Below are 27,934 nucleotides of genomic sequence, written 5' to 3'. Positions count from 1 at the left end.
ATTCCCTTTCACTATTATTTATATTCCCCAAATGAATGAGAACATATAATGTTTGTCCTTCTCCGACTGACTTACTTCACTCAGCATAATACCCTCCAGTTCCATCCACGTTGAAGCAAATGGTAGGTATTTGTCATTTCTAATAGCTGAGTAATATTCCATTGTATACATAAACCACATCTTCTTTATCCATTCATCTTTCGTTGGACACCGAGGCTCCTTCCACAGTTTGGCTATCGTGGCCGTCTCTTCAATAAATGGTGCTGGGAAAATTGGACATCCACATGCAGAAGAATGAAACTAGACCACTCTCTTTCACCATACACAAAGATAAACTCAAAATGGATGAAAGATCTAAATGTGAGACAAGATTCCATCAAAATCCTAGAGAAGACCACAGGCAACACCCTTTTTGAACTCGGCCATAGTAACTTCTTGCAAGATACATCCACGAAGGCAAAAGAAACAAAAGCAAAAATGAACTATTGGGACTTCATCAAGATAAGAAGCTTTTGCACAGCAAAGGATACAGTCAACAAAACTCAAAGACAACCTACAGAATGGGAGAAGATATTTGTAAATGACATATCAGATAAAGGGCTAGTTTCCAAGATCTATAAAGAACTTATTAAACTCAACACCAAAGAAACAAACAATCCAATCATGAAATGGGCAAAAGACATGAACAGAAATCTCACAGAGGAAGACATAGACATGGCCAACATGCATATGAGAAAATGCTCTGCATCACTTGCCATCAGGGAAATACAAATCAAAAATACTTTTAAAATCTGAATTGTTCCGTCACTTCATTTGCTTTGCCCTTTGTATTTCTATGGGTATCCAGGTTTCTAATTCTTATGGGTATTAACTGAGCACCAACTTTCCCTGTGACTACAGGTTATGCACCCCTCTTTCCCTGTAAGGATATCCCTGGTCAGGATAACCTGACCAGGTTAGTCTTCCCAAAGGTGTGGCTCTGACAGAAACAAGCCCAGGGGACCGAGACAGAGGGCTTCGATTTTCAGATACTTGGCTCAGCCCCAGAAGCAGTGACATGAGCTACTTATTGCCTTGCCAAAAGAAGAGCTCTAAGCATTCAGGTAATTATGATTTTGACCCACAGAAGGTCACAAATGGTTGGAATCAGCACTGAGAATAAGAGAGAAAACTCAGACACTGTTCACTCATGCAACAAGAAAAGGGCAGGCAGGACCATATTTATATTCTGGAGTTACCGTGAAGCCATTTAATTAGGAACCTGGCACAGAACCAGGTTTGAGGAGAGTAGAGAAGCCAACAGGGATCCAGAACATGAGCTTCCTTCCTTCCTACCTGAGTTTGATACTGCGTGTTATATTATAAAACAGGCCTTTTGAGTTACCTGTCCAACACTGGAGCTTTTTACCCAAGTCTATCTACATGTTCTAGCTCAAGTCGCCTTGTGGCACATTTTATATACACAGGTATTGTGGACTGTGTCCAAACCATAGTCTTCCCAGACTCACCACTTACTCCAGCCACTGTTGCAGTAACCAGTTCACACAAGCTTTGATCACCTTCACAGAAGCACAATCTGACAGTGCCTCACCTTGGGTCTGCCATATATCACCTCTTGCTTTCTACCCAGGGGGAGGATCCTGCTCGGAACTCACACAGGTGTAACCTAGAAATGTGGGGAGGTGACTCCTGTGGGACTGCCTTTGATGAATGAGGAAAGGGGGCCAACACATAAATGCTTTTCCCTTTTATCCATGAGGCAGATCAGAGGATTCTAAGATACATTTCATAAGGCTCCTCAGAAGTTGTGGCTGGCTGGGGCAATGCCTTTGGCACAGACAGTGCATCCTTGTGTTGAGTTTCTATCTATCCTTATTTCCTCTCCCATCCTTAATCCTGCTCCCTCGAATCTTGTTCCCAAATATACTACGTAACTACACTGAAGCAGGGGTCTCAGGCCCTGCTTTCAGGGGAACCCAGGCTAAGACACATGTGTAAGGAGGCTGGCTCTGTCCATAGTCATTAATGGCATGAAGGTTTCTAGCACATAGGGATTAAATCTTATCCTTAGGCACTCATCACCAATCACAGCTAGAATTAGCCCAAGTTCACACAGACAATGCTGTGGCATGACTCACCAAATTGTGGAAATAAAGGCTGGAGGCAGTTGCTATTATTTAAAAAATCATTTTATTTATTAAAACGTCTTCATTTCCCAAGGCACTTCAGTAGTTTTCACAAAAATATGGTTTTTATCCAGGTAAAGCATATACTTTAGGAGTACCATGGTAACATAATCATAAAAGATAGTTACACAGAACACAAAATATCTCCCAATATTACGCGACTGAAGTGAGGAACCCTGAACGACTGTGAACACAATCTGACTTTCTTCTTTGTAATTTCTTTCCCATGATTAGGTATCACAAAAGGAACACATACAATGACGTCATTTTTGGCACTCAGAGAAGTGCTAGTGGCTGAGGCTGATAAGGCCATGCACGAATGGCAACTGCAGACCTTTGCCAGAGTAATTCTGGGTTGAAAAAAAAACCAAAAACAAAAAGACACCAACCAGGAGGCTGAGGAACCAGCCTTTCCTAAGTCTATTCTGAAGGTCAAATAACTTAAGAAGAAAAAGACATCACAACAAACAACAAACAAACAAAACACAAAAGATAAATTCTACATCATAGTTTGAGAGAAGAGATGAGTTTGCTTGTCTCTCTCACTGACAGACTTCCTTCGAACCATACGTCAGAAACCACAGGAGCTAGGAGATTTGACTTACACAGTGGTGGAAAACAAGAAGAGTAGATTCTGTGATGCATCTCATATATGCCCAGACAAGCCCAGAGCTTGGATCAGATGTAAACAAGTCTACTCAGGAGTCGCACCGAGGGGTATGAGAGCTCACAAATCAGTGCACCTGCCCATGGTCTCTATCTGCTCAATTCCCTTCATATTTACCACCCATAGCTTTCCCCAGATCCGTGCTCTCCTGCCTGAGGAAAAAGGATCCCCGTTACTATCCCTTGAGACCAAGAAAGTGTGAGAAATCAAACTCCTTGTGCAATTCTTTCTTTTTGTCTAAGTGCACCATCAGAGGGAAATGGGGAGGGCAGGGAAGGGATGCAGTTCCAGGAGAAGGTCAGGAGGGGAGATTAGGCCTCCACTCTTTTCAGGAGGTCTGAAATTAAAAGGTAAATTTAGTAGGTGCCTCTCCTATTTCTTCGAGGTCCCACTGGTTCTGGTGAAGCGTTCACTTCTTAGGGAGTGCCAATCCACCATCTGCCAGGTCTGTAAGTTAGGACGTAGCTAAAGTTGTCGGTCTGGAGGGAAGGTAGCATGCCAAGGCCACATACAGCCTCTGAGGCTGGGTATCTAGCCATGAGCAAGTCAAACACGAGGTCAACAGGATGAATGGCAAAGCCCTCCACCACTCAGGGACCCAGTGTCTACACAAGATATTTCTTATGAGACACAGTCTTCCCTCCTCACCTTCTCACGCTCTGGAGGTCGTGTTATAAGGCTGTGCTTTTAAGGACTATGGAGCTGTCTTCACTGTCTTTTAACATCCTTGTGTGGCCTGGAGTTTGCCTGTATTTTATTCTGTAAAAACAAGCAAAACCAATGTTAGGAACCAATCTTTAAAAACATGTCTACCAGTCTCTAAACAAACAAAACCCAGAACCAAGGGTATCTTACTAAGGGGAAAAAGCAATCTTAACAGCAGATTCTGAAAGGATTCTCCTGGTCTCTGCTGTCCCAGGCTGCTGTAGTGGTAGAGACGTACATGGTGACATAGTGGTCTGGGTCAGACTAGACATGGTTTATAAGCACCTTGCCATTTCCAACCCTCTGATGGTGAAACTAGTCCATGGTGTCTGTGAGAATCTGTGGGTAACTCTCGGCCAGGCCCAGACCCAGTGCATCAATCAACACTGCAACCCAGGGCAACCTTACCCCTTGACCCTTAGCATCTGGTCAATGGTGTCCGGGAGGGGGGTGCCAAAGGTCTCTGGGAGGAACAAGGTCAGAATGGCTGTCAGGATGGTCAGACTCCCCATGAGAATGTAGGGCAGGAAGCGGTCATAGGCACCTATGGCAAAGCAGACAGAACCCCAAGCCAGGGGTGTCATCAGACTCGGTCTCCCTCTCTCCCATTGTGCTCCCAAGACTCTACAGGGGACCACATGCCTCCTAGGCCTCTGCATCTCCCACGGTCTGAGCTGCCCGACTAGAATCTGGTACCTAGACAGGTCTTAGAACTGCATTGGCACAGAGATGCCCAGAGGTCCAGCAGGGCCTCACAGGGCAGGGAAGGGATGCAGGCCAGGAGAAGGGGGCCAAGCCGTGATTACTATTCCTATTTCTCAATGTTGGGTTTCCACAGAACTCAAGGTTCTCATCCAGGGACTAACTCCTCCACCTCTCCAGATGTGTCACAACTTGCTTGATTTGCCTTTAGGCTAGATAAGGTGTTTCTGCTTGTCAGATCCATGTAGTAAGTTCACAACACTTACTGGGTCCTCTCAAGGTGGCTGCCAACCCTCTCCAAAGATATGCTGGCTAGAGAATGTGCCAGGGAATAGCAGCTGCCATGAGCAAGTAATTTTAAGGCATAAACATGAATCGAGGCAGATCTATACACAGTGTAAAACCAAAGTGCTCCAAATTACAATAAATCTCTGTCCATTGGACCTCTTGAATGGCCCTCTCTCTCTCCATGTTCCTTTTATACTCTGATTCCAAGAAGAAATTTCTCCAATTAAGTCCATCGGCTCCCTATACCACCATGCAGTTTCTTAGGAAAAGGAAACTGTATCTTCTGATGGAAGGCCTGGGATGGTTAAGACAGAAACAAAACTCTCTGCTTGCATATCTCATGGATTTCTAGCTTGTCTATAGGTGGTTTTCCATTTGCAAGGGAGTGCTTCCTCCACAGTGCGCCTGGACAAATTCCTTCTCAAGCACAGATCTGGTACTGGATAGATCTCGTTTGCTGTGTGTGCTGGCTTTGCTGTTAACAACCCACCATGGCTCCCCTTAAGGGCAATCAGTGCTTGCACCCCACTGTGCCAACATGCCCTCAGCCCATGGGACTCACCGAGGTAGACAAAGTAGGGAGACAGAATGCTGCCCAGGCGGGATGCTGTGGAGCTGACACCCACGCCCATGTTTCTGACCACGGTAGGGTACAGCTCGGCTGTGTACACGTAAACCATGGAGAAGGCAGCAGTAACTCCAAACTTGCCCACCATCACCAGGACAGTGGCCAAGTAATACAAATCTGGAGAGGCAAAGGGAAGAGAGTAAATAGAAGGCACCAATTCAAGAAGGCTATGCAGCCATCAGGGGGTACCCAAAGCGAACATACTTTCTCCTTTAGGGGATATGGGGGATGGTTTCTCTGATGTCCTACTGTGGGATAAATGGCTGTAGTCAAGCTGTCCCTCCAAGTTCATTACTGAGAGGACAGTAGCTGGGACCTGCAGCTGTGTGAGGACATGCTCTTCTCCTCAGCCTAGAGACCACCAACGTGAGCCCTTCAATAGTCCAAGTAGAGCTGCTCCAGGCCACAAACCATTGAGGACATGCCTGTCAAGGGGTCAGGTGGCACCCAGAACTGCACTCTGTGCACACTGTGGGATTAACAACAGGCCTGTGGATGAATGATAATTCCGTTCTAACTCTTTTCCAGTTTTATGTCTAATCAGACCTCAACAATTCCTAGGCCAGCAGACCCCTAGGAATGACCCTCCAACCTACCTTGCTTGCTGTGCCAATGAGACTCTGAGTGAACCTCTATGTATGGACACTGACAAACTCTCCCCTGCCAGGGTGCAATGGCCCACAAATGATCACCACAAAGTCTCCACCTCTGCTGTTTTTTTGGCCTGAAACGTTCTGCCTTGAGACCTCTTCATGGCTTTCCCTGATACTTCTTCTACATTTCTGCTTGACTGCCACCTCTTCGGGGCTGTTGCCCATGACCATTCTATATAAACTAGTTCTCCATCGTCCTTTACTGTTATCATAGAAGGTAACCCAGTCTGTAGCACGTTAAGAATTTTATTCACTTGTTTGTTGTTTTCTCAACTATAGCGTGAGCTCCACAAAGACCTGGGGTTCTGTCTGTTTACTTCTGCATCATTACTTTATGCCCCAAGCACAGAGCCTAGCCCGGAGGGGCACTGGGAGCCACTTGCTGAATAAATAATGACTAAGATAGGGCCAGGTTAAATAGTCATGGTGTTGGCTCTCTTTCCTTCCCCTTACTCTGCAGAGAAAAACACATATGCACTCATGAACTTGGGCAGAGAGTAACATTAACCACCAGCCTCATATGGTTGCTCTCACCACTCCCCCAAAGCCCTGGCCATGACCAGTGCTGGTCCCAGGAGACACTTTCTCTCTCTTTTTTTTTTTTTTTTGTGAAGGATGCAGATATGCAAGTGAGCTGTCATAGCATGGTTTTATTGGGGGAGACAGCCTGGTAGAGAATGTGTGACTCAGCGAAAACCTTGACCGTGGATGCACAGGGTCCCTACCTGGGGGCACCAGCTGCACGAAGAGAAGTATACTGCCGCCCAGGAAGAGGGCTGTGGCCATGGAATAGCGCCGGGGCATGTGCTGCAGCAGCAGCCAGGCCAGCACGTACGCAGGGACTTCAACCACTGCCGAAAGGAAGCAGTTCACATAGACGTCCCCATGCAAGTTAGGAGTGTCAAGGGAGAGCCCGAAATAGCCTACTGATATGGTCATCCTGAAACAGAGTGCAGGGGAAAGCTGGAGAAGCAGCAGCCATGTGCTCCCAACCCAGACAATTTTTAAGATACAGTTAGTGTGGAAAATTCAAAACAGCAGATTTAACCCCGTGTCTTCCCTCTTAGAAGAAAAGATAATTTCCTCCCCACCCAATGTTAACTCTGGGCCAGAGCAACATCAGAGCATTCCAAACAGAAAGTGTCCCAGCAAAAAGGCTTATGATAGTTCAGATGGATTTACTTTGTTGGGAAAAAAACAAAAACAAACAAACAAAAAACAACCAATAACCCAAAAAACCCAGAAACAGCCTTCAACCTGCCTTTCAGCATTAAAAACCCGAAGCTGAAGTACTCACAAAAGCTACTTCCCTACCCTCTAACCTTCCCCAAATCCTGCAACTGCAGAAGGAGGGAGGGAATGAGCAAGGAGGCCCGTATCAAGTGGGGTGTTACAGGACTGGAGCAATAAGATGAAATAGGGACCAATCGTTAGGTCAGACATTTGGAGAAAGACCCCCGGCAGACCTTCTGTCTGTGGCAACCGGCCAGGAGGAAGCTGGACAGAAGTGGCAGATCCCAATCCTACTGTACGTGTGAGAAGAGGAGGAGCTTCCGATGGTGAGCCCACATCATCTCCCATCTGCATGCTTCCTGGTGTCCCAGAGGACCTGTCCCTACTAGACATTCTCTCTGCTGATGACTGGCACTCTCTGGCAAACCAGACCTTTATGGAGTAGAATGCTTTTAACTCATCTGCATGTTGGAACCATAGATGATACAATTAGGGGAAAAGGGAAGGCCCAGGAGTCTCTGGGAAATAAGAGCCCGAGGAGCACCTGGGTGAACCACAGAACTGGTGACTCATCGCAGACTTTCAAATCTGTGCTGCAGGTTGAATGTTGGTCCTGTCTGAGGCCAACACAGGGGTGGTGCACTGCCCTGAGGGATCCTGGGCCATTCCCTGGAAATAGGTGACTCATAGTATCCCTCAGTGAGCAAAACAGCTGGCGGCCCCAAAGCTGGATGGCACTTGTAATAAGGGCCGGGAGATGAAGTCTGCCAGCAGGCTCAGGTATTGGTCTATAATCCCAAGGGTCTGGTTGCCCAGCAAAGCCTACTGAGGCACTAGGCTGTGGCCCCTCTCTCTGGTAACTCACAAATGCCTTTCTGACACACTTGGCGAGATGCCTCATTAGAAGGAGCCCGAAGAGGCCATCTAGACCATGGCCCTGCCTCCAGGGCAGTCTCTGAACATCCCAGAGGGAGGATGTCCTGCTTCCACATTTCCAGACAGTACTTAGCAGTCTCTGTAATGGAAAGGACATAATGTTTTTACTTAGATCCTTTTTTTTATTTCTTAAAGATTTTATTTATTTATTCATGAGAGACACACAGAGAGAGAGAAAGAGAGAGAGAGAGAGAGAGAGAGAGGCGCAGAGACACAGGCAGAGAGAGAAGCAGGCTCCATGCAGGGAGCCTAATGCGGGACTCAACCCCCGGACTCCAGGATCATGCCCTGGGCTGAAGGCAGGTGCTAAACTGCTGAGCCACCCAGGGATCCCCATACTTAGATCCTTCTTAAAGGCCTCCCCTCTCCTCTTCAGTCACTATCTGAGGCACAGGGGGGCAGAAACAAACTAGGGCCCACAGTGAGCAAGCATCTGCCCCAGGATCTAGAGGGATTCCCCAAAGAGTCTACAGCTTCCTCAAAATCCCCCCAACAGATTTCATACTCCTTTTTTGAGATTCTATCAAGCTCAGAATTATAATATGCCCACTTCTTCCATTGCAAGGCAGATCCTTTCCACTTTCTGACGACACAGGCTTTCAGTTTTGGTCTGAGACATGTCTGCAAATGAGAGGCCTAGCAGCCACTGCCAGAAGCTTTGTCTGGAAGCTTCAGGTAGGTCTCACTTACGCACCACAGAATTATGCACATGACGGTGACTATGCGGATATTCCGGGTTCGAAGCAGATCCAGGATGCTATGGGACTGCTGCTTCTCAGAACTCAGGTCTTCCAGCTGCATGAACGATATGACACAGGTATGAGAGGGAGAGGCTGGAGACTCAGAGATCCAATAATATACCCCAAACCCTAGTACCTGAGCTTTCTGCATCTATGAGTTGGTGAGTATTTTATATTTCTTTCTTGAAAAGAACAGTAAATACAGTGAGTGTATCTTGAGCTATGGAAGGCTTCCCGGGGCCTTGTCAATGACCCATTAGGGAAGGAGAATGAGAAGGAAAGGTAGGTGACCAGTCCCTCAGGGGATGCAGCCAAGGCGGAGGCCCACACTGACAGTTCCCTCTTGGCCTCACCCCAGCCTCCATCAGTGGCCACATTCCAGGGAGGACTCTGAGCATTCCTTCCCAAGGCTGGCTCCCTGCCCTTTGGGTCAGAGAGAGAAACTGGCTGTGTAGTTTATTGATCTGATATTTTAAAAGAATTTCTGCTTTGAGTTCTCATACCATGTAGTTACTGGTCTACTTCCAGGGAAAAAAAAATTCAGATAGAAAAACAGGAAAATTGACCTCAGCTTCACCCAGAGTAACTTCCTATGAAATTTGGCACAGCCAAGGACATTAATAAACCACACGTCTAAATACACTGATGTTGCTTTCTTAAGCAAACTCAGCTTTGGAGTTTGTTTTTCTCAAGTTAGCAGTTCAACAAAAGGTCAACTCTTGACTTTAATGGAGCCCCTGAAATAGCCTCATTTCCTCAAAGATGCCAGTGGGGCTTCTGGATTCACCTCCACTGAAAAGCCACCAAGGCCACCATACTTAAAAGCCTGCCCTGCCATCTCCTCCCACCTAGACAGCCATGATCTAGAGCCCTTACCAGTACATGTTAAGCGGGAGCTGGTACTGGGCCAGCACTTAACTCTCAGGCCAGGATTTCCCTGATGCCCACAGTAACTGTTCTCTGGATCTGCATCCCGAGTCCTGAGCAACTCTGCACACGCCTCAGTCTGACTGCTCCAGGCTGTCCTCACAGCAGGTCCCTTGTCTTCCCATCAGATCAGAGACACATTCCAGAACTCCATCAGCCAGCAATTACAACTTCTGACCTCTTGTGGTAGTCATGAGACTAAGCAAAACTGCCTGCTGCCAAGGGTGGAGGGAGAGGGAACAGGAAGGAGAAGCAAGACCCAGGAATCAGGCAGAGCCAGGAAATTACTCACGGTGCATGAGAACAGGGTTTGCAAGAGGGGTGGCATAGAGGGAAGAGGCGGATATCAAGAAGGACCAGGCTGCAAGATGACATGCAACAACTAATGATTGGTGGGTGTAAAGAGACTGAACATTTCTAACTCCAAATCTACTTCTGCTTCATATTTTACACACTGTATTTCTTTTAAGGGGTGCCTGGGTGGCTCAGTGGGTTAAGTGTCTGCCTTTGGCTCAGGTCATGATCTCAGGGTCGTGGGATCCAGCCCCACGTTGGGCTCTGTGCTCAGCAGGGAGTCTGCTTCTCCCTCTCCTGCTACCATTCCCCCTCTGCTCCTGCTCTAGCTCTTGCTTTCTCTCCCAATAAATAAAATCTTAAAAAAAAAAAAAACTTCAAGATGAGAAACTATATTAGACATAAGAAACAATGATTTCCCACAATGGCAACTTCACAAAAGGTCTATTACTCAGAGTGTTATTCAAATTAATGGTTTATGATGGTTTCTAGGTATGATTGCCTAGAAAAGAATCATATAAAATATAACCCAAAACCCACAGGAAAGGAGAAGAGTTGGTGCCTATTCCTCAATGTGTGAATTTGAACAGGGCCTGCTTCAGGGCAGCTCAGGCCCAGGGAGGAGGAGGGCTGGGCTCCTGCATGATGCTGCCCTAAAATTATGGTCAATGAGACCTTTCCACTAGCTCCTATGTAGCACTTACCTCACTTGAGTCGAAGATAGTTGAGGGTGCAACAATCCCGTTCATTTTGGCAGCCTTGCGGATAATCACCTCTGCCTCTTTCAATCGCCCCTGGGAGATGAGCCACCGGGGGGACTCCGGGATGAACCTGGAAGTACAAGGAGCCATCTCACTAAGACCATCCTGCCCAAGGGACCAGGTATAGCATATGTGCAGGTGGGAAATGGGGTTTTAGAACCAGAGTTGGGTTGGGGGAATGTCTGGTGTTTCTGAACCAAGCAAAGAGATGGTTCATACCATACCCACTAATGACCTAATGTTAAGCTTCTGAGAACCCTAGAGTGCACAAAATTTATAGAGTGGCCAGCACACCAGGATGGGATTCCTCTTCAGGCTGGTCACCTCCACTTCTGAAGAGCAGTGGTGCCACCTGCTGGACACTGCAGAAACAGCCACAAGATGGGGTCCTGAGGCCTAGCTTCTTGCCTCTGGCACAGCCCCGAGCAGCCCAGCCCCTAGTCCCTTTGTTTGCTCTTGTTCCCAGGATCAACAGAAGCTTCTGCACTAGCTTCTTAACCTGTAGTTTTTTCTCATTCTCCAGCCCTGATCCATCCGAGTGACCTGTCAGGCACCCCACCTATGTTTACCAAAGCACCTGGGACTTTGAAACTTTGTGCATCTTATTTTCTACCTCACTAGATGGCCCCTGCCCTTTGGTCATGACCAAGACCCATGCTGCGCTCTGTGTCCTCTCCCATCATGCTCTGAAATGCTCTCAGCTCTGAGGGGAGCAGTGATCTCACCAACCCTACCTGCAAGGTGCAATTCCCGTCTCAGCCCCTCTATTGTGTTCCCTCTCTCAGTCAGGAAGGCCTCTTCTCTGCCTGCCTAACTCCTCGATCTCAGAGGCCCATATGGAGCTGGCTTCCTCCATGTAGCCACGCTGGGGACTCTCACTTCTAGGGCTCTCCCTCTTCTTCTGCCTGTGGCATGAGGCCTCAGCAACACACAGCCTGAACCAGGGCCTAGGCTGTCTTGTCAGTCTGATAACTTCCTGAAGGTCATGCTAGACCTCATCATCTCTCAGCTACTACTTCTTCCTTTTCCTGCACTTCGATCAAGCCTAACACAGGACTGAGAACAAGTCTGTTGACGTCTGGGGATTTTGTTTTTTTTTTTTTCTTGGCTGTTCTGAGTGTAGAGAAAAGATTCTGAAACAAATAATTTACAAGTTATTTATACTTTATATTTATATAATATACAAATTATAATTTATAAATTATTTACAAATAATTTATACTTCCTGTCTCCAGGAGCCCAAACAGGGATTTGTGGCTTGTTGCTGCCCCCTGGTGAAGGCTGAACAGAAGACATCTGCCGGTAGGCACCCCGGGGGCACAGGCGAAACTCACCACCAGAGAGCTGCACACAGCACCCCTGGTAGCGTCAGTGCCAGCAGCAGCATCCGCCAGTCTCTGATGAAGTAGGCAAATAGTGGCAGCATCATGTAGCCAAATGCATAAAATATGCACACTCCTAACGTAGAGAATATGATACGAACCGATTTGCCAAGAATTTCTGTTCCTGTTTGAAACAAGGAAGGAGTTATGTCAGTCCTTTAATTTAGGTCATTTCCTTACTAATCTTCTCTTGTATAATTTTAAACATACAAAAAAGCAGCCACGCCCTGGAGAGGGATGGGATTTTGAATCTGCTGCAGTCTGACCACCTGTTGGGGGTGCCCCACTGTGACCTCTTAGGCTTCCCAGGGACAGTCCTGCCTTGAAAATTTCATTACTTCCCCAAGCCATACGCTAAAGATGCCACAGGAGGCCTCAAAATGTAAGCCTCACGTGAGGAAGAATTTATTAAAGGGGAAGTCATAATGAAAGACTCACATGGGCTTAAGGAAATATTTTTAAGAAAAGATTATTCTATTGAATGTGAAGAGAAAGAAATAATCCTTTCAACATACAAGCTAAGGCCCAATAAGCTAGAGTTAGATTCCTCCAGTGAGACTGGTGACTCTTCAGTAAAAACAGGCCAAAGCCCTACGGTATGTACTTGGAATTGAAACTCTGAAGGTCTTGAGACACTCAAGTTCATTCATATCAATTTGTTCTCTCCAATCAGTTTCACTGGACACCATGCTTTGCAGAAGAGGTAGCTTTCATTCATGGCCCTTGCTCCTCATATCACATCTCTAACTCTCCTTAGCAACCTCAGCTCTGGGAAGGGCCCTGTTTTTTTATGGATGATCTTGGCTGAGTTCTGGTAAGATGGTTACTGAATACTAATGAGACCAAGGTCCACATCTCTGAGAGCAGAAAAGCACTGGAATTCAGCATTCAGGCTGTGTGCTCCTGGAGACTCAAGGCCAGGCACATAGGGTTCACTGCACAGCCCTGGTTGGTGCTGCTAGAGACCACTTCCCCTTGAGGGACACCGCAGCTGTCTCTAGAGAGTGGGTGGTGGGGTGATGGTGAAACACAGGATCAAGTACTCAACTCCGACTGGAGGGCCATACCCAGGACAAATGCTGCCACATAGTTGGAGATCTGGCCCATGCCCACAAGGACAAAAAGCACAGTAAACATCTCAAAGTTCTTTGAGAAAATCTGCAGGAAGCTGAAGCCCGTCTGCATGCCCATGGTCACAAAGAGCACATTCTTCCGGCCAAACCTGGGAGGGGAAAGAGAGTAACAGAGATCCAGTGAGGAGAAGGTGGCCAAAATGGGCCCCACCAAGAGGGATTTTTCCCAGAGCCATTCAGGGATGGGTCATGGACAGTACTACCAGGGTATGGGACATAGACAGTCCTGGTCTCCAGCCCATACCGCCCCCCCCCCGGCCGGATCACCATGTAGCCCAGGTACCAGGACTGCCGTCAAGGCAGTGCCAGAATTACGATAATGATTGCGAAGGACTGAAATACATTCATTATGCTGAAATCCATATGTTCATAATGGTTTTTATCTTTTAAAAAGAAAGATTTAATTTATTTATTTGACAGAAAGAAAGCCCAAGCAGGAGAAGTAGCAGAGGGAGAGGGAGAAGCAACCTCCCTGGCTGAGCAGGGAGCCTGACGCAGGGCTTGATCCCAGGACACTGGGATCATGACGTGAGCCAAAGGCACTTAACCATTTGACCCACTCAGGTGCCCTCATATGGCTTTTTAAAAAAAATAACTTGTGGGATCCCTGGGTGGCTCAGCGGTGTAGTGCCTGCCTTTGGCCCAGGGCATGATCCTGGAGTCCTGGGATCGAGTCCCACATCAGGCTCCCTGTAGGGAGCCTGCTTCTCCCTCTGCCTGTGTCTTTGCCTCTCTCTCTCTCTCTCTCTCTCTCTCTCTCTCTCTCTCTCTGCCTCTCAAGAATAAATAAATGAAATCTTTTTAAAAAATAAAAAAATAACTTGTTTACTATGGAGGATGATGGAAAAATGGGTTATTTTAAATGAAGACTGATAAAGGAAAGAAACATTTGTCCTGAAATTCCTATGTAAAGTATGTCAACAGGAACCAATAATGAAGGAAAATATCATTTTATAAAAGTATTCCAACTGTTAAATGAAAAAGAAGGATAAAGTTAGAATATCATCATCTTATAATTCTCAGTAAATGGGCATTATGTTTCAGCGACTGCTGACAGTCATTTTATGAAGAAGTAATTGAATTAGCATGATTCTTACTCTTGCTAAAGGGTATGAACTTAGATCTGATGAAGTCTCTAGATCCAGCCACCAATTTGCAAGAAACGCAGTCAGAGGAGGAATATGCTGAACTGCACCATGAGTATGCAACCATCAAAATCCAGACTGGGAAATTCTATAGGCCTGGGTGCAAAAGATAAAACGTATGGCCACAAAAAGCACAGAGGGAGAATCCCATAATCCCTCAAAAACATATCAAAAATTTTTAAGTGGGCTAGACTCAACTTGTTTTTAAGGATACACACCTGGATGATAAAACTACAAAAACCCCACAAGGAAGTGATTACTATGAAAGCCAGGTTGGTGGTTACTTATGGAAGAGGGAGGCTGTGATATTTGGGATGAGACGTGCACGGGGGCTCCTTGGTGGCCAGCAAGATTCTATTTCTTGACTTGGTGGTAGTTACAAGGTTATTTCCTTGGAATAATTCATCAACCCACACATTTGCTCTGTGTGGTTTTCTGTACCTGTGTTCTTTTGAAAAATGTTTTTCAATGTTGGTTTTTTGATGGGTTTATTCTATTTTAAAGACAGTGTCACAGGCAGGGAGGAACGAGTCAATGTACTTCACTCAACCTAGCAGGTTCAGCTGGAGTCTGGTCAGTACTGGCTGCCACCCATTTTCATTCAATGAATGTTTATTTGAAATCAATTTTATACTAGGCACTAGGGATACAGCTGAAGTATAAAAAACAGAACAAAACTCTCATTTCTACCCTCAAAGAGCTTATAGCTATAGTTGGTGAGATAGACAGGAATCCTATTCTAATCCAACAACTACCCTACTGAATGTGCAATCACACACTGACATAAGTGTGCTGAAGGACCAGCACTCAGGCTCACCAGGAACCTATCCTGGCCTGGGAAGAGGGCTTCAGGACGTGGGCATTCAGGGAAGGTCTCCCTGATGATGGGACACTGAGATGAGGCTCAAAGAAGTTATGACTGACAAGGGGGAATAGGCAAGAGGAACCAAGCTTTTGATAATATTCACTGTATAGTGGAGGAGACCAAAATTAATCACGATAACATCTCTTATTTACCAATATCTGATAGGTGCTATGAAAAAAAAGGCACAAGGAGCCAGGGTAGTATAAACCAGGGACCCCAAGTTAGCCTTCATGGTCAAGGAGGGTCATGGGTGTAGTTGGAGAATGCTGAGAAAAGCACACACAAGTGTGGCTGGAGGGGGTGAGGAGACATGTGCAGTCAGCAGCCAGCGTGACTGTAGGGATCGCGTGAAGGGGGTGGGGACCAAACTGCAAAAGGCCTTGTTGCCATGTTAAAGAGTCTGGTGCTTCTCTCCACTGAAACAGGTTTTATGTTTGTCTTTGTGCTACTGGCCATCTAGTAGGTAGAGGCCAGAGATGTTCTAAACACCTTAAAATGTCCAGGATAGCATCCCATAACACAGAATTCTCTTGCTCAAAATGTCAATAGTGCCAAAGTTGAGAAACCCTGTCAAGGAGGAGACCAACTGCCCCTGCATTATTCTATAATAAGAGTACTCAACACACCAACCAAGAGAAGGTCCCTTCCTACAGGGAGTAACCTCCATCCATGCCTCCCCTTCCCGGGGATGGATGGTAGGGAAGAGAAAGACCCAGCGAATCCTTATATGGCACCAGTCTTTGGCAGTCTGGGGCTGGACTCAGAAATGCTTGCTTTTAAGGTTTGTCAACAAAACGTCAACCACACACATGCTTACGAAAACAGAGTCAGTCTACTGTTTCCCAAGGCTATGTGCCCTCTTGTAATTTATGCACATAGGGCAGCCCGGGTGGCTCAGCGGTTTAGTGCTGCCCTCAGCCCAGGGTGTGATCCTGAAGACCCGGGATTGAGGCCTACGTTGGGCTCCTTGCATGGAGCCTGCTTCTCTCTCTGCCTGTGTGTCTGCCTCTCTTTCTCGGTGTGTTTCTCATGAATAAATACATAAAATCTTAAAAAAGAAATTTATGCACATAAAGGTAACTCAGTAACATCAGATAAAATGTTTGTGACCACCCAGGATTATTTTCATTGCTCTTGAATTTCAGGCTAATTGATATGTCAGAAAGGAAGCTCAATCTTTGCCCTACACAGGAAGTTACTGCTGCTATCCAGACAAGTTGAGGCAAGAATCTACTGCTCTGAGGTCATCTGTTTGGCCCAAGCTTTTGACTCAGCTTACTCAGTCGGGAACTGTCCATCCCACAGAGCCTAGTGCCTCTCATGGGGGTACAAACAAGCTTGGGGGTGATGCTGGGAGCTGAAGGTAGGGCTGCAGTCAAAATGGCCACACTTTTAGCTACTTCATTTACTTGATTTAGATGGCCTTACTTAGAAGAAGTCTGCTGGAAAGCTTTTTTTTAGAGGATTTGTAAAACACTGTATTTGCCCTTCAGAAGACTAAAGTGGTCCTCAGCATACTCACTAATTTTGCTTCTACTGTTTCCTTGGGATTTGATTTGTGGAAATGAAACACTTTCCTCAGGCAATCATGGTGTTCATGGTAATCAGGTTCTTGGGCTGGCCCACAAAGATCTGCTTAATCTATGACACAGATGACCCAGAAAAATGCGTTGAGTTTCAACTTCAAACTTGGGGTACCTCTGCCTGGATTTTCACATCAAGGAAATTCCTCTCTCTGCTGTCACTCAACTCTGTGACAGGGATCTGCCAGCAGCCCACCCAGAAGGTCTCAAAGCTCAGTCCTGGGCAGCTCCTCTTCTCACTCTATACTGTCTTGTGGCAATCTCTCCCACGCTCCAGATGCTCTGCTGAGGGCCCTATGGAGCTGACAATTCCCAAATGTGTTCCTCCAGCCCACAGCTCTCATGGAGCACCAGAGCCACACATCCACTTAGGACTCTCAGTCACCTCAAATTCAGTACAACCAGACTGAGCTCTGGACCTACGAACATGGTCCTCTTCCAGAGTTGTCTTAGAGAAGAGCATCATCACCTGCTCTGCTGTGTAGGCCTGAAATTTCCCCTCATTTCCTGTATCCAACCCACAGCCAAGTCCTGCTGATTGGACCTCCTATTTCTCTCTCCATTTCTATCACTATCAGCCTAGACCAAACCATCATTATTTCCCACATAAATTATGGTGACAGCCTCTTAATTGGTTTCCCCTCAACCCCAGTCCTTGCTCTGCAATGTTATCAGATAATCGTTTAAAAAAAGTACAAATCTGGGATGCCTGGGTGGCTCAATGGTTGAGCATCTGCCTTTGGCTCAGGTGTGATTCTGGGGTTCTGGGATGGAGTCCCACATCAGGTTTCCCATAGGGAGCCTGCTTCTCCCTCTGCCTGTCTCTGCCTCTCTCTGTGTCTCTCATGAACAAATAAATAAAATCTTTAAAAAAATACAAATCTGATTATGCTGCACAAACTCTCAATAGCTCCCCACTGTTCTGTGACTAAAACTCAAACTTCTAAATGTCATCAGCTAAGCCTGGTCTGCTCTTCTGCTCGGGCCTCCTCCTGCCTCACTGCTTCCTCTTTACACCACTCTCCATACCTTCACCAGAGAGGACTTTATTCCAGTTCTTAAAGTGTGCAGCTTCTTCCTGACTCTCTAAAGTACATCTCTTTTTGCCCACAATGCTCCTTCCTCTCTCCATCTCTTTATCACTGGTTAATTTCTATTCCTCTTTCCACTCCCAGCACATGCTTCACCTTCTCCGGGCCTCCTGTCAGACCTTCTCTTAGCATCCTCTACTTCCCTGTATTGCTTACACCACAAAGGATGAGTATACCACTCAATTAGTTGTTTAATACATTCTGTCTTGCTAGAAGGCAAGTTCTAGAAAAGCATGGCCTGAGAACAGTAGTCCACACAAAACAGAGGGTCAAGACTCTTTGGGCCTAAATCCTACCACTGCCACTTGCTGGCTTTGTGACTGTGTGAGTGATTTAACTCCTCTGGGTTTCATTTTCTTCATCTATAAAATGAGAGTAATAATACTTCCTACTTCACAGGGTTGTGATGGGATTATTTTTCTTTCTTTTAAATTTGTACAGTGCTGATAAGAGTGGCTGGCACATATTAGGTGCTGTGCATTTATTAGACAAATATAAGCAATCAACTGATGCTTGCTGTTATATTAAAGATCTCAGGAAGCAAAGGTCTTTCTCCCAAAAAGGCATGTGTCTCAGTCTTGTCTAGAACTGTCAATCAGTGGTCATGGCTACTTGACTCTTTAATGCTCACTGGTGACTGCAAGAATTTGTCCCTTTTCCAATGGCTAGATACACTTGGGAAACACAAATCTGTGAGAAGTGCACATATTTCTCATGATTCTTAGGTAAAGACAATCTATGGGTGTAAACGTGCCAGGACATCATCTGAGTTTGTGCTATGGGATAATAAAATTTGTTCTTAAAGTAGGATGACATTCTCATCCTGAACTTTTCTATTAGACCCCAACCAGCCAGGAGGATGCTGGGACTCTACCAGGTGATACAGTATGGCCAAGGACCTTGGTGAAGGCTATTCTTCTCACTGTGGACTTCTCCAACAGACCCTGGAGCCCTGTGGTAGGAAGATACGATGTAATTGAGCCCTCTGAGAACTTTATGGAAACTATGGGCCTTTATTCAGAAAAAAATGCTCATATACAATCTCTAAAATTTTGCAAATAATTTCAAGAATAGATGAACTCCTTAAGCCATGAATGTAACTTGAGTTAAATGCCTTGGAATTACATAAATGACCTGCTATAGGTCAAAAGAGCACATGTCCTTCCTGTTGCAAAGTATGTGCTAGAACCATAGGTAGCTAAGCGGTATCAGCCCTATGAACACAAGAGTTCTGCCTTTATGCCACTACAGCCACTACTGTCTAGTTAGATCTCCTCTCATCATGCAGAGAAAATGATGGTTGGGGAACACAGAGGTGGCCATTCATTGTACACTTGAAGATCTTCAATAAAGTTCTCTGCATGTGTGTGTAGTGTCTACCTCTCCCATGGTCGGGGACATGAAAGAGTTACCTGGGGAAGGCCAGCCAGACTGGTACAAGAAGTGAATCATGGCATACTTTCTGGTCAACTAGATCATGGATACACTTAGCTCAGGTTGTTCTATTCAGCAAGAATGAGGGAGAAGAGGTTATTGGCTCTCTTCTTTACTTGGTATGAAATCTAAAGTATAGACACAGCTTCTTCTTCCTGGGCTGAGAGAACACTACCATCTCAAGTTAAGAGCCAGGCACATATATGCTCCTTACTCAGTGCCATGGTCCCCTGCAGCTGCAGCAGATAGACACCCACCTTACCTGTCTGAGAGCTGCCCCGAAATGAAGGAGCTCACCAGCACACCCACGAAAAACAAGGAGACCGTGAGTGGGGCCTTCCAGTCGTCCTCACACACCAGGTTCCACTGTAAGGGGAGCAAAGAGATGCATCACTCACTTCTTTTGTTAAAGTTTTAAATTTAAGGCCTCTTAGAAAATGAAATGAGAATGTTCCCTATCCCTGCAGGCTCTGTTTGCAGTATTGAATGGGTGCATGAGCTCATTCAGGCAGCCAAAGGCTTGTCTGGACAGCAAAGCAGAGAGGTTCCCCCTCACAGGAAGAGTAGGTCCCCTCTCATTCTGGTTTTCATAGCTTTCAGCTCCATTGTTTTGTCACCAATTTGAGGAGAGAGGATAGATAGGGAGCAAGTACAGTGCCCATGTGTCAATCTAGGAAGTGAGGCCTTTCATGGCTGCTTCTAAGAATCTGGGGGGAGCCAGATGTGGATGGGGCAGGGGATCCTTTCAGTGGGGTTCAGGCCATTGACAGGAATGGCACAGGAGTGGTTCTAGAGCAGGGTTCTGGGGCTCTAAGAGTCAAGGCATCCAGCAAGGGACTGAGGCCACAAGGCCTGGGATGTACCTTCTAGATCTGTTCTTGCAGCTCTGTTGAGGCCCCCCTCTGAGCCAATGAGCGCTGGGACACTCAGATGACATTTACAGCTGGGATCCCTGATGCTGTGCCAATAACACCAGGCCCAATTACAGCCAAGAGTTCTGAGGTGGAAGTCAAGAAATTGGATTTAGCCTCTACTCTACAGTTAGCTGGTTATCCAGTGTCAGTCAAGATTATTCCCCCAGTTTGCCTTCTTCTTCATGTGTAAAATAGGGGTTGGGGTACAGAACAGGCCGTACTACTTGAGTTTCCCAGCTCCCAATGTGCAGTTCTATCCACAATTCCCAAGAAAAGAAGTCTGCAAGCATGGGGAAGCAGCTGAACATTCAGACTCTGGGTTGCCTTAGCCAAACAAGGAGCTAAAAAAAGGGACGAAAAGCCAAAACAAGAAGCTTGGTGGTTCCCAGAAAAATGTTTCCTAGCACAGAGAGATAGTGCTCAGTAATCACCAGAAGGCTGCCCTTCAGGGAATTCAGACCCTGGCCCGCCTGGTGCCAGGCTGCTGACCTACACTCTGTGGAGCTTGTTGGCTCCCGAGTAACAAACAGGGGGAGTCCATGGCTTCCAAGAAAGCATTTCTTCCAGGTCAGTGACAGAGGAAAAAACAAGTCTGCTTCCCTGCTGGGCAGTATATGCACACAACCTCCAGGCACCCCAGAGGCGGTGGGAAGCAGTCTCCAGGGTGGGCATGAAAAACTCCCATAGCTAATAAGGATCACTTAGTCGCATAGCTGGCTCTTCACTCTGGAATAAACATTCACCTTGGATGGCATGAGAATGCTGTGGGGATCCCTATACCAAGGAAGAGGTAGGATTTCAAACTCCTATCTGGAGAAAGTTCTAATTAGCAGGAGGCCAGAATATTGGAGCATCTGAATACTCAGGCTATAGCAGCCCTCCCACCTCTGCAGCCTCAGTGGTTCTAGCACCTAGGTACCATCTCTCTTCTAGAAGGGTCAGTGCTCCTCGGGCAGCCCCCATACAGACATGACTGCTAAATTTAGGACAGGAGTGGCCAGGGAGTCAGAGCTAGGGGACTTGGTGATGGGGTGCAGGCCTCTGGGTGTTAGATAAAGTATTAGGCAGAGTTTCAGGAGCCAGATTATACCTACCGCTGCTTCTATGATGGGATCTATTTCTAGCCAGCATGTGTTAACTTTTGCAGCAACAGAGATGAAAAACTGAAGAGTCAGTGGCTGCTTCTCATCGGGACTCTAAGGGATGGGATTCCATAAGGCTGAGCTAGACTACATATCCACAGGGGCTTCTACAGCCCTCTCCACTGATAAAGTCAGATCCCCCAATATAGGCTGGTAGGGAATTCTGAGCTGATAAGGACAGGTGCACCCGAAACCAGGTCAGACTATGCTTTGCAGCAGACAAGGTATCTGTCATGCTCATCTTGGGATAGATAGATAGATAGATAGATGATAGATAGATAGATAGATAGATAGATAGATAGATAGAAAGAAAGAAAGATAGAGCATCTTTCTAGGGCCTGCAGCCTCAACCCAGCCACTTGGTCCAGCCTGTCCTTACTCTGGGCAAATGTGTAACTCCCTGGAATAACTGGGCTCTCTGTCCGCCACTGAAGATCGGTTTTGTTTGTTTGTGTTTGACAGTGAGGGGGAGCGCCAGAAGGAGAGGAAGAGAATGGATCTTAAGCAGACTCCATGCCCAGCGCAGAGCCCAACATGGGCTCAATCTCACGACCCTGAGATCATGACCGGAGCAGAAATCAAGAGTCAGAAGCTTAACCAATTGTGCCACCCAGGCATCCCACCACTGATGATTCTTAACAATCCTCAGGATCTGGTTTTAGCCCTCCAGAAGCAAGCATGAGTTAAGACTTCCTTCCCACTGGCCATACATAGAGAGCCTATGGGTAGGGCCAGAAGACATAACTGGTCTCAAAAAATGAACACAAGAGCAGGCACGGATCAGATCCCATCCACCCAACCCGTTCACTTACCTGTCAACCACCACATGGATTGCAATGGGGCCAGGACTTGGCTTGCATCCTCCTTAAGAGGAGCAGGATGAGAATCTGAGAGTCCAGGCCATGCACCCAAGGCTTGTTGCATTTCCAAAGAAATCTAGTGTTCCTATACTGAACTCCTGGCTCCCCAGCTGTGACTAAAGCAGCTACAGACTAGCTCACTGATGCTTCCACTTGATACGTCCGATGGGCTGTACTGGCTAATGATAACAAGTCTTAAAGTTAGAACCAAATATGTGGGTTTAAGATTCAAGTCATGCATCTAGCATTGTGACCCCTCAGCTGAGTGAGCTGTGAAAGTGGGCACAATATGAAAAAAATCTGGGAGCCACTCTGGCAAGGGGCCTAAACTTGCTATCCTTCCTGGTCAGAAATGTGTCTGTCTGGTGGTGATACTTTCACAGATCTCTCTCTCTCTCTCTCTCAAAGCTTTTCAAATCGCACACTTTACTTATGTGCCATTTATTTTATGTCAGTTATACTTCAATAAAGCTGTTAACATTTTTAAGAAGAGAGAGAACCGTGTCTCTTGTACACACCATATAATTAGAGCTGCTTCTCAGTTATGGGAAATAGAGGGATGATGTAGCTCCCTGGGACTAAATGTTCTTACTTATAAATTGGCTGGAAGGGAAAAAAGATAGGGTCTGTGCCCATAGGGCAGAAGCTCTTCCCTGAGATGTACCTGGCCTGACCGCATCAATGGTCAAACACCCAGGTAAGCAACGCCTGTTACTGAATGCCATGTATTCCTTTTTTTTTTTTTAAAGGCATTATTTATTTATGATAGTCACACAGAGAGAGAGGCAGAGACACAGGCAGAGGGAGAAGCAGGCTCCATGCACCGGGAGCCCGACGTGGGATTCGATCCCAGGTCTCCAGGATCGCGCCCTGGGCCAAAGGCAGGCGCTAAACCGCTGCGCCACCCAGGGATCCCACCATGTATTCCTACACACATTTTGTCCTGCCTCCTGCTGCAGTTAATGGCAGATCCTTATCCCAAAGTCGTCAGGGCAAGGAGACAAAGAATTTGCTGCTATATCCTCTATAATGCTTGGCAGTGCCCTGCAGAGGAGAGGCTATTTTGTACAAAAGTGAAAAGTTCTTTTCTTTTCTTTTCTTTTCTTTTTTTTTCTTTTCTTTTCTTTTCTTTCTTTTCTTTTCTTTTCCTTCCTTCCTTCCTTCCTTCCTTCCCTCCCTCCCTCCCTCCTTCCTTCCTTCTTTCTTTTTCTTTCCTTCTTTCTTTTTCTCCTTCACCCTCTTCCCTGTGTCAGCTCAAGAACTTTGACCCAAAATGTTTGTTCTCCGCTAGCTAGCGTAGGTCAATCTGACCTCTCATAGCCAGATGGGTCTGCCATGACTGTGTGTGCACAGGGACCTAAGGAACCCAGCAAGTGACTTCTCTGGCTTTGCCATAAGCTCCAAAGGCAAGGCTAAGGGTCTGGGCTTCCCCAAGTGACACAGTAGGCAAAAACTCAGCAGTGAAGCACAAGCTCTAGGTCTTTCCACAAGGAGTCAGCCCAGCCCTGCCTCCCAGGCTTTTCCTTCAGGAGGGCTTGTAGATAAAAGTGGGGGCTCTCCTATCTTCCAAGATGATCTATACAAGAGATAAGAGTGATAGAAAAGATAGTCTAGAGAAAGAGGCTTTCCAGGACAATAAGGAATGGAGTCAAAGTATTGCTATGGGCTGTGGGAGGAGGCTTCAGAGAAGGAGAGAAAGGCCAGAAGCAAAGGGACAGAGACAACTGCTAGGTCTTCGATGAAGAGACCTCAACTCATGGGTGCCAGGGGAGCTGTAAGTTTCTAAAAGAATCTTTCTGGCTAGGGAAACATCTAAAAGCAGGAGGCTGGGACAGCCTGAGAAATCACCAGGTTCCAGAGGAGGGGAAAGTCCTGGGCCAAGAAGCTCTCAGGGATTGGAGCAGCATGGCAAGGAGTGCTGGCTGATTCTCCAGTACTCCAGCCATGACTGAGGGGCCGGGGAAGGGGCCACCCTAGAAGTACGAGGCCAAACTCTTCCCCAAACATTCCTTTTTGCCTCATAGCGTCCCCTCCTTTCCACCAATTCCAAAACCTTGTTGCAGATCCATATAGGGGCAAGTCACAGTTTGTGGGCTGGGGGATTACATTTTTCTTAAAATATTTCAGTCAATGCTTTTTGACTACCTCCCAGTTTCCCTTCTGTGAATGCAACTGTCCTTTCCTTCTTCAGCCCTTAAACTTCAGACAGCATTTAAGTTGTTCATTAATACATCCGACAAAAATTTCCCAGAGTATCCCAGTCTGTATCCGGCATAATGTCTGGGAGATGCAAAGATGTAAAACTGCCACAACATTTAGTACGACATGTACATTCTTCAGCAAAGAAAAAAAAATCAACAGGAGACCTATGGTTCTCATCTTCTGTTGAAAAATAAAGAATTCAATACCAATGTACTTATAAACACCTCTATGTAGGATCCAGGGCAGAGGGCAGGCTTGAAACATTTAGCAGACCTGGAACTAGTTGCAGTGGTCAGCAGGCTAGGTCCGTGTTGAAAGAAAATCAGAATATTAATGCAGTAACTTGCAACAGTGACTGTTCATCTGGGAGAAACAAGCAGTCTTGGACTTAAGAGTCAGACATTCCAGCATCCCCAAACAAAAGGCTAAGTAATGTATTAACCTCGCCTCCCTGCAAAGGCGGACAACCCATAAGTAGGTAAAAGGGCATACAGCTCTTATGAAACCGCTAAGATGGCTAAATAAATAGGCTAAATACAAAAAAGGAAAAACTGACATTGGCAGCAATGTAGCCGCTGTTCAAGGACCCCTTCATTAGAGTTGCTCTTGGGAGCTCATCAGTGCCATCACCAGCCTCACTCAGCCCAAAACAGGATGGCGGGGCAGTGAAGCAAGAGCAAATGACGTGAGTAAGCCAAGGGACTCTAGAAGTCAGGGTAAAACCCACAAGGATGCCATGAGCTTCTTCTGACTTCACTGCCTCTCCCTTCCGTGTGCAGCCAGAAGCAAAATTTGCAGGGACTTCCATGTCATGAAGTATGTTTCTCTTTGGTGGCCTCTGCCAGCAACCGGAGGGACAACCACTGTTTCCACAACTCTCACTGGCTTCCAGGAGTGTAACAGACTGCCTTGTGAGGCATAACAATGCCTCAGGACACTGCCATGATGTTACTAGCTGAGAGATCCCAGTGGGGCTCAGATCACACTCCTACTATGTATATGTGGGAGTAAGGGAGGCACAGATGCTAGGGGCATCAGATGTCCAAACAGAGAGAGAGAGAGAGAGAGAGAGAGAGAGAGCTCTAATCCCACCCCCACCCTCCCCTCCAGCCAAGAGTCTCAGAGCAGTGATTAGATTCCCTTGAAGGGTGACACCTACAGAAGAAACATTAAGAGGGAGCTCAGGACCCGGGTCAGCCCTTTTGGTTTGAAGCCATACCAAGACCTATGAGCCTTCCCCTTTGGCCCTTACCCTGTGAACTCTGCCCTCCTTCTATGTTGTTTCCTGCTGTACCAGTCTTTGCATATAAACACCTCAGACTCAGAGAGGCTGCCACCTCCAGAAAGCTTTCCCAATTTGTGAATCCCTGATCCTGACACCCAGAGAAACTGGGCACCCTGGTGCCTACTGAGGATTCTTTTCACTGCTCTGCTAGCTCATTTCTGCTGAGACTCCGGGGAGTTTAGCATTCCAGCATCTGAGTAAGACGCAAAGCACAAGTACATGCATCCATTAACATCACGCCATGTATCTAGCTCTAATGGCTGCAGGGTCACCAGGGGACATACGAAGCCACTCCAAAAGGAAAATCCAAGGGGTTGGGGAGTGAGAAGTTCCCACCCCACACACACACAATTCCTATTAACTAAAAGTTGTATGCTTTAATTACCTCTGCCTCCGATATTGCCTTTGAATACTCTAAAATATTCCAGACCAACAAGTCACCCTGAACGGATCTTCAGATGCATGGACCCTAAAATTCTGATAACTAACCATAAGCAAAAAAACAATTCCTGACAAGGTATGACCAGACTTATTTTGGGTGAAGGTGGGTGAGGAAAGAGTAACTGGAGAAAGGAGCATGTGACAATTTTATACACACGCTTCCTTTAGCTTTAAAAGTTCTTCAAGAAGTGTTTCTCTGGGGATCCCTGGGTGGCTCAGCGGTTTAGCACCTGCCTTTGGCCCAGGGCGCGACCCTGGAGTCCCGAGATCGAGTCCCACGTCGGGCTCCCCGCATGGAGCCTGCTTCTCCCTCTGCCTGTGACACACTCTGCCTCTCTCTCTCTCACTCTGTGTCTATCATAAATAAATAAATAATTCTTAAAAAAAAAAAAAAGGAAGAAGTGTTTCTCTCTCTCTCTCTGAACAGATGCCAAGAGACTAGAGGAAAAACTGTAACAGCCCCGAAGCCCAAGCTCTGGCTCTGCTCCATTCAACCCTCCCACTTCCATCTAGGAAAAGTCTTTGATCATTCGGGGTCTTGGAGTATCTGCCAGGGGCCACCAAGGCCTTCTGGGTTCGTCTTCGAGGTGGCCATCAAGATAGGTGGCCAGCAGGACACCCGTGCTATGAAGGGCATGGTCTGGTTAGAAGTCACTTCGCAAAGTGGTGCTCGGAGGATGTCCACTTTGACGTGTGTAGTGTGTTGGGGATATAGAGGGGCAGCATGCAGCGTGCACCTTTTCGGGAGGAGGGCCGAGGTCCTCCCCTCGTCCCGGGCTCGGGGCTCCGGGCTCCGGGCGCGGCGCGGGGGCTGGTACCCACCTCGGTCACGATGGTGGACTGGTAGACGTCCTGGCTGAACTCCCAGCCATCCAGGCAGCTCTCCTGCTCCAGCTGCTCCAGGTCCACATCGCGCCCCGGCTCCAGCCCGAGCGCCGAGAAGTTGGCGATCGCCGCGAGCCGGTAGCGCCGGCAGCTGTGCGGCACCTCGCGGCCGTCCTGCAGCCGCAGCGGGATACTGTGGTTGCGCCACGCGCGGCTCAGGTTCGCGGCGTCGGGCACCCGGCAGCGGTGCTCGGGGGTGGCGGCCAGGAACACGGCTGACATTCCATTGAAGCCGTTGGGGATGATGCTGGCGCTGAGCAGGAAGAAGATGAGGCGCTGGAAGGGCCCCCACTCGCCCAGGAAGGTGGTCACCTCGTCGTAGTCCCGCATGCCGCCTCCAGCGGCCCGCGGCGCGCGGCCGGGGGTCGAAGGACGCGGCGCCGCGCGGAGGCAGAGGCGGGGCGTGCGCGTGCGCGGTGTGCGCGTGCGCGCCGAGCCCTGGCGCGGCGACCCAAACAAGGACCCGCTGGAGACCGCTTCCCGAGAGAGCAGGCTCGCGAGCTTCCGCCGCCCCAGCGCGCGGCCTTACATAGAGCTGCAGGCCGGGGCGGGCTCTGGGTCTGGGCTGCGCGGCGCGGGCGGGGGCGGGGCCGGGGCTGTGCGTGACGGCGGGGGGCGGGGCGGGCCGCCGCGCACCTGGGACTCGCGCGGGGCGGCTGACCCGGGTTCCGTCGGGGGCGCGTCGGGGTCCCGTCCGGCTCCCGCCGAGCAGGTCCGGTCCAGCCCTGAGCTTGCCGCGGGGGTTCCCCTGGCTCGGCGTAGGAAGGCCGCGAGACTCGGAGCCCCCGGCGTCTCAGGCCGAGGCCGCTGGCGCTGCGCGGAGCCAGGGGAGGGGATGCGTGGACGAGCCGG

General features: G+C 47.6%; 1 protein-coding gene and 2 long non-coding RNA genes across 7 annotated transcripts in view; 2 read left to right on the top strand and 1 right to left on the bottom strand.

The window, feature by feature from the left end:
- The window catches only part of LOC140641320 (uncharacterized), a 35,909-nt gene extending 13,153 nt beyond the window's left edge, over positions 1 to 22,756 (top strand). Inside the window, exon 2 of the long non-coding RNA XR_012037864.1 lies at positions 21,872 to 22,756. This is a non-coding gene — a long non-coding RNA (uncharacterized lncRNA). The remainder of the gene's footprint in view (positions 1 to 21,871) is intronic.
- SLC22A5 (solute carrier family 22 member 5) lies at positions 8 to 27,484 on the bottom strand. 4 transcript variants are annotated; one of them, XM_072840959.1, is made up of 11 exons: positions 27,020 to 27,482; positions 19,616 to 19,719; positions 13,170 to 13,324; positions 12,055 to 12,226; positions 10,664 to 10,790; positions 8,693 to 8,793; positions 6,555 to 6,769; positions 5,111 to 5,293; positions 3,967 to 4,102; positions 3,502 to 3,612; positions 8 to 263 (listed from the first exon to the last, which is right to left on the bottom strand). In XM_072840959.1, the coding sequence occupies exons 1-10, from the start codon at positions 27,410 to 27,412 to the stop codon at positions 3,525 to 3,527; spliced, it is 1,674 nt and encodes a 557-aa protein (XP_072697060.1). In that variant the 5' UTR covers positions 27,413 to 27,482; the 3' UTR covers positions 8 to 263; positions 3,502 to 3,524. The 4 variants fall into 4 exon arrangements, with proteins under 4 accessions (XP_072697060.1, XP_072697059.1, XP_072697058.1 ...); XM_072840958.1 differs by lacking the exon at positions 8 to 263 and adding an exon at positions 2,172 to 3,300; XM_072840957.1 differs by lacking the exon at positions 8 to 263 and having other exon boundaries at positions 2,172 to 3,612.
- Positions 8,826 to 19,285, top strand: LOC140641319 (uncharacterized). Of its 2 annotated transcripts, XR_012037863.1 has the most exons (4): positions 8,826 to 10,057; positions 10,717 to 10,841; positions 11,956 to 12,022; positions 18,760 to 19,285. It is a non-coding gene; the product is annotated as an uncharacterized lncRNA (long non-coding RNA). The 2 variants fall into 2 exon arrangements; XR_012037862.1 differs by lacking the exon at positions 8,826 to 10,057 and having other exon boundaries at positions 10,090 to 10,841.
- Positions 27,485 to 27,934: the final 450 nt, after the last annotated feature.

This window comes from Canis lupus, chromosome 10 (assembly GCF_048164855.1).
Source record: "Canis lupus baileyi chromosome 10, mCanLup2.hap1, whole genome shotgun sequence".
Lineage (NCBI taxonomy): Eukaryota > Metazoa > Chordata > Mammalia > Carnivora > Canidae > Canis > Canis lupus.
This window is presented reverse-complemented; position numbering and strand designations above follow the sequence as displayed.